The sequence below is a fragment of the Cariama cristata genome, unplaced genomic scaffold (genome assembly GCF_000690535.1).
Source record: "Cariama cristata isolate BGI_N322 unplaced genomic scaffold, ASM69053v1 Scaffold30506, whole genome shotgun sequence".
In the NCBI taxonomy this organism is placed as follows: domain Eukaryota; kingdom Metazoa; phylum Chordata; class Aves; order Cariamiformes; family Cariamidae; genus Cariama; species Cariama cristata.
The window spans coordinates 5,539-16,117 of record NW_009624288.1 but is presented as its reverse complement, the minus strand read 5'-3'; the positions used below and the strand labels follow the sequence as shown (position 1 = coordinate 16,117).

Sequence of the window (10,579 nt, the reverse complement as noted above, 5' to 3'; positions counted from 1 at the left end):
GTGAGGATCCTTTTGAGACTATTAGTGTGGATGAGTGTCTTACATAGTGGATGAAGATGGAGCTTTGGTGCCGTACTCGTACTTGAGTCAGTCCTAACAATTTGCTGCTGCCAAGAAGCAGAAGATAAATTCTTGCCATATTGTGGTGCTAGCTCCACAAGTCTGCCTCATCTGTTGTTCTGTCTCTGGGCCCATCTGACTTGTAGTGAGCACATTCATCTAACCCAGCCAAAACTGTGTATAGCTTTCTACAGAGTAATGCTTGATTAGTTTACCACGTGGTCAGAGAAGTTGCAGCAAAGCAGCGCAACACTGGTGCTTCTGGAAGTTGTTAGCTGTTAAATCTGTTCAGCTGTAACATCACTCAGTCTAGAAAGGGAAAATCTACCTCCCTTCCATCCTGTCTTCACTGCTCTAGCATCTGCCTGATGGCACGGTGCTAACTCTCTAACCCAGCACTAAACCTATTATTATTATTATTATTGCATATTTGGAGAGGTTAAGCTTTTTCATTAGCTTAGCTCAGCTCATGCCATAGCCTCAAGTCTGTACCTCCAAGAGAAGATTAGTAAACCATATATGTATGTGAATTGGTGCTGTTGGTGTGAAGCTTCATTTCACAGCTGAAGATGAAAGTGAACTTAGGTTTGTATATGTTATTCATCACCAAAACTGGAAGATTCTGCAATGGTTGTTGCAAATAATGTGTGATGCTACTTTTAAGACTAGAGTTATCTGCCATGTTTGGAACTTTATCTAAGAAGTAGTACTGCTCTGGGCAGTAGTTCTGAGCTAGCTGTTTTCCTTGGTCTCCAAGGAGTCAGACAATTCATCAATCCATAAAATAATGTAATCTTTAGCATTAACACAAGTGGCATTCAGTATAAACTGTAGCTAAGCACAACTTCAAAAAAAGTTCTCTCCAGTCTGATATGCTAGTAAGAGTTTTTTACTTCTAAGTATTACTAGATATCTGTCTGGAGTTCTTTCTGTTCTCTGCACTGCCTTATATCAATTTTGAAATGGAAAATTGCCCAGATACTGAGAGTTGTTCTTTCTTGCCTTTCCATATGTGTGAAGATTATCCGAGGAACACTTCTACATCACCATCCTTGAGGACCCCTTCCAACAACATACTTTAGCTTTGCAGAAAGAAGTGGTGGGATGAGAAAGAGAACAGGGCAAACATGGAAAATTTTTGCTTTGCCAAAAGTTCTTAGGAATAAGGGATTATCCAGAGTGAAGCCTGTCTCTCACCATTCTTCCAACTCCCAACTATGTAAATGTACTGAATAGGTATACAAAATGACTGATGTCTTGATAAAATATTTTTCAAGTTTGTTTTGTTTCTGTTGTGGTGATGCTAAGTTAAAGTTTTTTGTAATACTTTTTTAGATATATCTATATAGAGAGATATATATGTACAGGTATTCTGTGCCTTCCTTGTGTAAGCTTCCCTTTATACAATTCTTCCTTGTTAGTCATCCTGGTGTTCAATTAAATGTTACATTTTGTCTGCTTCTTGGAGCTAAAGGGCAGTAGAAAAAGCTGCTGGTAGTCTGGGTGTCTATTTTTTTTTCCTCTCTAGTTCTGTTTTAGGATTTAAAATTAAAATGCCTTGAATTATACTGCTTGTATATTAGTTTCTTGTAGGCCTATCTAGCTTCTCAGCTGTCTCTTCGTGACTATGAAAGGCCGTTAACTGTATTTCTAGGCCTCTAAAGAAAACAAGCAACAACCCCCAAGCAAACAGAACCCCCCAAAAAAACTGTTTACCAGTAAATATTGTCCATTTTTGTGCAATAAATGTATCCCAGGTCAGATCCATAACAAGGCCTCATTCCCTTTCACTTGGCTTAGGGTTCAAGAGTAGGATTGCAATAATTCAAAGGAAAAAACCTTGCCAATATTCAGTGTAAAGTTTGCCTAAGTGTGTTTTCTTGATTTTTGGTTCTACAAGCTATGTCTGTTCTTGCATCTAGAAACATATATGTATAATTTGATGCAGAGTGGCTAAGTTAGCAAAGGTGAAGTTTGCTCTATTAAAGGAACAGAAGAAAAACTTTTTTCAAGTGACATAAAATATACAGATCCTATCACTCTGCTGCTTTTCCGTTTCTGTGGCACTCATGGTGATGGCAAAGCAGCACAAAGTGACACATTGCATCATTCAATGGCTGTGTTGCCTTGATTATAATCGATTGCTTAACAGAACAGCTCTGTGCTCAAATGGTATGAGTAGTAAAGCACGTAACTGCTCAAAGATAGTAGACAAAGCCCTCAGCTTACGCATCCCTTATGTAACACTTTACAAAGTGTGTTCTGTTAGAGGTATCTTTTAAAGCACTGAGTGGCAGTTACATCATTTGAATGCAGTTGTCAACATCTAAGCTAGTTGCCAGGTTGGATAGAAGTGGCTTATTTACATTATGATACATCTTACCTATTTTAAATTTCTATGTGAAAAATTAAGGCTCTGCAATTGTGGGGTTTTTTTCCTTTTCTAGAAAGGAGGTCTATCAGCTATAGATGCCTGCATTAAGTGAGATGAATGCCATTGCCATTGTCTTTCCCCATTAAATAACAGGAGATATTTTTGATCTGATGCTTGTTTAGGAGTAAGGCACAGTAAGAGTTCTCTTCAGCATGTCTTGGAGATGGAGACCTAATTGAAGTGTGTGCTGGTTTTTAATAACACTTAAATTGTTGTGTCGTCAACTCTGAACTAACGTGTAGATTCTGGACAAATTGTGTATATCTGCAATGTTCTTTACATTCTGCTTTCAACTGTTTGCAGGGAACTGACGCTTTTCTGGAGCAAACTGCAGAGAAGAGTAGATCCTTCTTTAGATTCCTTTTTGGAGAGATGTCGTCAGTTTGGCATCATTGCCAAGACACTACAGCATTTATTTTTCTTGATAAGAGTCATACAATCTGAAGTAAGTAAGCAGCCCAGAGTCTTTGGGCACAGCCAGAACTGTTTACGTGATTTTTTTGTTTTCTTAATAGTTCTACTAAACTGATGTGAAATATAGCTTATTTCATTATTCATACTTTCTGATTAAGTGCCTAATAACTTAGTAATAAAAATCTCTGAAAAATGCCTGCAATTGTAGTTTTGTGTCACCTTGACACATTGAAGTGACTTTTAAACAATGTGGAATGGTTTGTTTGTTACTCTGAAAATACAGTATGACAGTATTTTATAAACAGAGCATAGCTGTGTTTTGATCGGATGCCTGTTTAAAAGTGAGACACAGCAACAATTTTCTGCAGCATCCCTAAGAGATGGAGACTTGGCTGAAATGTCCCATATTTTTGTATTCTGAGAAAATACTTTTTCCTCAAAATATGTGATACGATCACATCTGGACTTCTACCTTTTATTCTGATGCCTGCCTTTAGAAAGTTGCAGAAAGGTTCAAGAGATTCTTAACAGCAATTTTTATAAACTCGTAATCTCTGTTTGAGGAGTAATGGAAAGACTTTAATTGATCCACCTACCCAGGAGGCAGATACAGAATGCTCTTTGTAAGCAGAGCAGAAGGGGAGGCTGTGGTTAATCTGGGTAGTTACTCAATAGGATGTTTCTGTCTTCCTTTGATGGCTACTTTGACTCTTGGAGTTGGTTAGTCTGAAATTTCCTGTGTCTGGTCACTGTGAGAGTAGATTTGTGGAGGGCAATTATGAATGAAAATGAATCAGGCATGCTTAAATGGAGGAAAAATAAGCTAGCTGATGATTTTAACATGATTTTAACTGTTTTAGTAACAGTATTATACAGATCATGGACCTTAAATTAGATATGGGATCTTCCCTTAGGAATGTCACTGTTTCCAAAAGATTTCAGGTATTTCTTCCTGAAAAACAGCATAGTTCTGCATATGTAGAGTAGAATTTGCTGCATGAAGTTCAGTTTTATGAATGTTTCAATTAACAGTACCCTCCCAGATTTGCTCATCTTTTTGCTTTCTTATATGGACATGAGTTAATTCAGAGTTAAGGCATCAAATGGTTTATAGATAAAACAGACAAGGTTCCTTTTTTCAGTTAAATTTCTCTCCAGCTTCAGGTTTACGTGAGAGTCTCTTTCACTGACTAGAGTTAATCCTGTGAACCAACTCAAGTGTGATTTGATAAGAGAGCAACAAGTATCAGAGCCTGGTTTTAGAGTCAAAGTAGAGATCAGAAAGGTTACATGGGTCCTTTTGGCAGATCGTAGAGGAGAGTCTAGAACTCTAATTTGACAAAGATGAATTCAGGTAGTGATTGCATAGCGAAATGTTTACTCCTAGTTTCTCTAAGGTTGGCCTATTTCTACTCTTAAAATGTGCATGAATATGCACTTTATATGTAAAGCATAATACATTGTGAACTATATACTGGTTCTTTCTGTGTTTCCTGCTAAACTATATTAAAATTTCTTCTCCTGGGGAAATAGCTTTTTTTTGATTGCTGTCTATCAAATTAAGACTGTTATTGAATTAAAGAAGTATTGCATGACTTCCAATAGGCAGCGCACAGTGAGCGTAAGAGCTTGCTAATTCTTTTAACTTGTTCTTAGTTCTTTTGGATCTTTACCATCTGAGCTGGTGTGGATGTGGTTGTGTTAGCCACATGTCGTCTCTGTACACTGTTCATAAATATCTTAACTGTTACTTATCTTTACTAATAATGGCTAAATAGTTACTCCATGCATTCAGATTCTTTATGCTGAAAACTATACTTTTGGAATAAGGTAATTTTCAATTTTGTCCAGATAGAATTTAGAATATATGATTTTTTTAAAATTTGCATGTGAATAATATTTGTACGTACCTTCCTGATACTATTGAGCAGCACCTCAAAGTTGCATAGGCTCCTCAGAAAATGTTTGGAAGTGCAATGCCAGTTACCTTCTTCAGGAATCATTTCTGCTACTGTACTGCTTATGCTCTTGAAGGTTATTTTGTTTCAGGGTGTGAATTTACATTAATTTCCTTATTACACAGTACCACGTGTTCTGAATTAATATCCTGTGTGGATGCTGCAGGAAGAACGTATATGGAAGATTTATACCATTTTCTTTTAGACATCTGACTTAGTTATAGTTGAGAGTCACTCAATGAAGAGAGAGAAGAGTTAGAAAGATATTTTGCAACATCTAATGCCTAAACTAGTTTATGTGACTCCTTCGCAGAGTGCACTAAATGTGAAGTGGCTCCACTCGCTTGAAAATAAACCACAGCTTTTTAGTGTATGATCAGTGACTTGGGCACCTAACACTCAGAAGCCTAACTACATTCTGAATGGGCTCTAGTTTATTGGATGCTCTCATTGCACATTTTTTTCATAGAACAGTTCTAGAGAGAATGTACTTACCAAAGAAGAGTGACATTTGTTTTGTGGCTGTTTGACATCTGTTTTGGTGTTTGTTTTTGTTTGTTTTTTTTTTTTAATAGGCAGAAGAAGCAGGACTGGCTGTGTCTGTTTTGTTATGTGTGAGAGCCCTTCAGATCAGATCAAATGGAAGCGATGAAATGAAGACATCAGTATGTAAAACAATTGCATGCCTTTTACCAGAAGACCTTGAAGTTAGAAGAGCTTGTCAGCTGACAGAATTTTTACTTGAGCCAACTTTGAGTGGATTTAATGTGTTGGAAGAGCTCTATATGCAACCAGATCAAAAATTTGATGAAGAAAATGCACTGGTTCCAAATTCACTCCGTTGTGAGCTGCTGTTAGCTCTAAAAGCATATTGGCCGTTCGATCCTGAATTTTGGGACTGGAAGACTTTGAAGCGACACTGCCTTAAACTGTTAGGGAAAGTAGCTTCTGATTCAGAGGATGATGCAAGTTGTAATATGTCAATTAATGAAACCGACATGTTAGAAACTTTCTTTAGTGACTATGATGAGTCAAAAGAACATAAATATTATGATGGAAAAGACACAATGAACCACCCTAAGGAAAAAGCAAGAGTAAAAAAACCAATTGGTTCTTCAGAAAGATACCAGAGATGGCTTCAATACAAATTTTTTTGTGTGCTCTGCAAAAGGGAGTGTATAGAGGCTAGAATACTGCATCATTCTAAGATGCATATGGAAGATGGTGTTTATACGTGTCCAGTGTGTACAAAAAAGTTCAAGCGAAAGGAATTTTTTGTACCACATGTAATGGAACATGTTAAAATGCCACCTAGTAGAACACACAGACCTAAAAAGAAAATAATACTGAAAAAAGAGAGATCACCACAAAAGACAACAGCTTCCAGTAGCCTGACTCCAGCATTTCAGGAAAAGTCACATCAGCCACAGCTACCCGAAAACTTTGAAAATGACACACACGAATATGTCACATTTAGCCAACTGGAAAATTGCCAGCTACAAGACAGAGACATCTATCCATGTCCCGGAACTGATTGTTCTAGAGTATTTAAACAGTTTAAATACTTAAGTGTACATCTGAAAGCTGAACATCAAAACAATGATGAGAATGCAAAACACTACTTGGATATGAAAAACAGGAGAGAGAAGTGTGCTTTCTGTCGCCGGCACTTCATGACATCCTTTCATTTGCGGGAGCATGAACGTGTGCACTGTGGACCTCAACCGTATATGTGTGTGTCAATGGATTGTTATGCTAGATTTGGGTCAGTTAATGAACTTCTCAATCACAAGCAAACACATGATGATCTTCGTTATAAATGTGAGCTAAATGGCTGCAATATTGTTTTCAGTGACTTAGGGCAACTTTACCATCATGAGGCACAGCACTTCAGAGATGCATCATACACCTGCAACTTCTTTGGTTGCAAAAAATTTTATTATTCAAAAACTGAATTTCAGAATCACCTTGCAGTGCATAATATTGAAGTGTCAAATGGGGAAGTGAAGCAAACACTGAAACTTGAAGAGTCAGTTTCAAAAGACAAATGCAGTTATCTTCCAGAGTCTCAGCTGCTTGAACAATCTGAAAATTCCAGTTTGAATGATAACTTGGATCCCTCAGGCTCTCAGGAAATTCCGCAGATTAAGGAAGAAGCTCTCTCTGACAGTGAAGATCTAGACAGTGAAAGTAATTGCAGTCTTCATTGTGGGGACCACAGCACAGATGCTGCAGTAAACCAAGGCCAGGTGTCTCCTCTACTGATTGAAACAATGGCTTACAATCAATCAGTTCCAGGTTTTCTCATGTCCCAGAAAGGAGTCTTCCATCCAGCAGATGTGAAACAACAGTGTTCCAATGTGGCAGTTTGCTTTGATGAAAAAAAGCTTTCCTGTGGTTTTGAAGGCTGCTGTTCCACACACAAAAATTCCAGAAGTATGCAAAAACACCTTCGCAGGGCCCATCCATATAACCTTAAAGGTAGAAAAAATACAGATATGAAAACTAAAGACTTTCTCGATCTTTTGAGTGATGCTCAGGACAGTAAATCTCCTACAGACATTAGTACAGAGTTGGGTCATCATTCAGATATAAATGCTGACTCTCCAGAAAGCTTGTATTGTTCTATAGATGCTAAAGGAAGCAATGGCCTGAAGGAAGAAACTTGTCCTTCTTCCCCAGAAACATCTTTTTATGACAGTTCTAAAGAAGCAAATATTGAAGCTAACATGTTGGAACTAATGTTAGGCTTGAAACATCTAAGTTTAAAAAATTCTAACATTCAGAATTCTTCAAGATACAAGCCTTTTTGGGGCTCTTTACAGTCCTGTTCATCTAGGGATGCCAAGTGCCCTGAGTCAGTAGATGAAACTACCTCAAAATTTCAGCTTCAAGAGCAAGAAGATAACTTACCCAGCCAATACCTTACTCAACTGGCAGCTAAACCATTTTTCTGTGAATGTCAAGGATGTACATGTGAGTTTGTGACCAGAGAAGCTCTCTTAATGCATTATGTTAAAAAGCATAACTATTCAAAGGAAATGGTTCTTCAGTTAAATATGTTCCAGCATCGGTACTCACCATTTAAGTGTCATATTTGCCAAAGATCATTTACAAGAAAAACACACCTTAGAATTCACTATAGAAACAAACATCAAATTGGCTGTGAGAGGGTAGCTCACAAGGTATGTCCTAATGAAAAATTTGATCATGTAGGTTTATGTACAGATGACATGCATAAAAACAGCACTGTTCCAACACCTGTTTGTGCAACCAGTGTTGAATTCATTGAACATTCAGATCGCTCTGAACAGCTGTGTCATGCTAAAAAGGAAGACTGTAGTTCTGAGACAGATTTGGAATCCAGTGAAGAGACAGACAATAATGTAACAAGAAAAACATCTAACATAGCTTCTCTGGACAGTCATAGGGAAGAACTGGAAGCAAGACAGGGAAGAGGAAGCAAAAGAACCGTTGCTAAAGGAAACTTATGTTATATATTGCATAAGTACCACAAACCATTTCATTGTATACATAAAAGTTGCAACTCGGCATTTACCAACCAGAAAGGTTTGATTCGCCATTATAGAACTGTTCACCAGTATAACAAGGAACAGCTCTGCTTAGAAAAAGACAAAGCAAGAACAAAAAGAGAACTTGTCAAATGTAAAAAAATATTTGCATGCAAATACAAAGAGTGTGGTAAGCGGTTTTTATGTTCTAAAGCTCTTACAAAGCATTGTAGTGACTTCCACAATGAACACTTAGATGATCAAAAACTGCTTTCTGAAGCTGAATCTGCAAGATTTGCTTGTAACCAAGCCCAGTGCCCTGCTGTATTTTGTACCTTTAATAAGCTTAAACAGCACCTAATAGAAGAACATGCCAATGAAGAAAAATTAAACAAAGATTATGAAATCCATTGTGACCTTAATGGCTGTGATCGAATTTTCACAAATTACAGTCACTACTCTCAACATGTATATTTCCGGCATAGTGAATATTATGATAGTCTCTTTGGAAATCAGAAAGAGGAGGAAGATAATCAAGATAAAGATAAAAATGGACAAAGTTATTTGAAAGACAGTTTTGACATAAGCAAGCAGAATGGGAAGCAGTTGAAAGAAAAACCGAAAAGAATTAGCAGAAGTAGAGAAAAACATTTGATTAATTTCAAAACAAAAGAGGAAGCCCTACAAATGTGCAAAGAGAAGTCTAACCAGACCCAGTACCCTTGCATGGTTCAGGGATGTTTGTCTGTTGTCAAATTGGAAAGCAGTATAGTGAGGCACTATAAGCGCACACATCAGATGACCAATATGTATATAGAGCAACGGATTCAGAAACTTGTTGTTTGTGTTAAATGTGGCATAATGATTGAAAAACAGTCCTGCTCAGAAACAGCTTTAGACTCTGATAAAAAAGCTGTAGAAGTTAAAGACGATAAATCAGCTAATCCTGAGTGTGTGCAGGAAAACGAAAAACCTCTTGTTCCAAGTACTGACTGTGATCCTCAAGATGTAAGCAATGAAGACCAAAAAAGATGTCCATCAAGTAGTATGAGTTTTGATGCCAGTGCCTTTATGTATTCAGGCACTTTAAAATATAACCACAGTTCAAAGAATACCTGTTCTGAAGAGCATAACGTCAGGGAGACAGTTACGTGTGAAACTGAAGATTTTTCTGAAAATAGTGAAAGAGAAAATAGCTCTTATTTATCCAGTTTACAGTTAGAGTTGCCAAGAGAGAAAGACCCAGAAGGATGTAAACATAGTGCAGTTAATCAAAATGCAAAAAGAAATGTACTTTGTGCTACAAAAGACAAATTTCAGAAGCCTCCAGTGTCCAAACCATTTGATTTAAAGACCTATAAACCAATGGGATTTGAGTCTTCATTTTTAAAATTTATTCAGGAAAGTGAGGGAAAAGATGATGATGATGATGATTTCGATGAGGTAGTAGAATGGGAGTCTCCCGAGCAGTTGCCAGGAGATAAAACCTTGCAAAAAGAGGGAGACAATCAAGGGGATACACCAGTAAACAACTTTGTAAATGACAAAAATGTAATCATAACCCAAAATAATCATGGGCAGCTAACAGAAATCCAGCCCTTGTTGTCAGAATCATCATCTGCCCCTTCTTTAGAAAATTTGAGGGCAATCTTGGACAAGGCACTAACGGACTGTGGAGACCTTGCCTTAAAACAGCTTCATTATTTAAGACCAGTAGTTGTTCTTGAAAGATCCAAGTTTTCCACATCCCTCATAGACTTATTTCCAACGAAAAAGGCAGATGAGCTTTGTGTAGGAAGTACGTAAGTAGTTTTGCTTAGAGCAGATTGCCTCCACTACTGCTACATGGGGAGAACTTCAAATTAGAACAGTAATTGTTACAGTACACACTGTTTAGGTTAGTTTAGACTGTTTAATTCCATGAATGTATAATATCTGTCAAAAGTATTGGCCAAGTTAATTTAGCTCCCCATTTTTTTCAATGAACTATGCTGATTTTGGTGCTATTTAACACATCAGAATACTGGGGGCTTCCTCTTGAAGAGTAAATGTGCATGATTGTATATGGAACAAGTACTAGGGTACCAGGGTTTGGGGGGCGATGGAGTTATTACTTGACTTGAATGTGCACCCTAGGGTGCTTTGTGTAACATATTGTACACTACAGCATCTTATATTTTTTGAGTTATGAGTTTCAATAA

General features: G+C 37.3%; 1 protein-coding gene across 1 annotated transcript; it reads left to right on the top strand.

Moving 5' to 3' along the window:
* Window positions 1–2,797: 2,797 nt before the first annotated feature.
* On the top strand, window positions 2,798–10,184 carry RLF (rearranged L-myc fusion; the record flags this gene model as incomplete). Its single annotated transcript, XM_009703121.1, has 2 exons — window positions 2,798–2,939; window positions 5,442–10,184. Coding segments are annotated over 2 exons (4,885 nt in total), but the record flags the coding sequence as incomplete, so codon positions are not given.
* Between the last annotated feature and the right edge of the window lie 395 nt (window positions 10,185–10,579).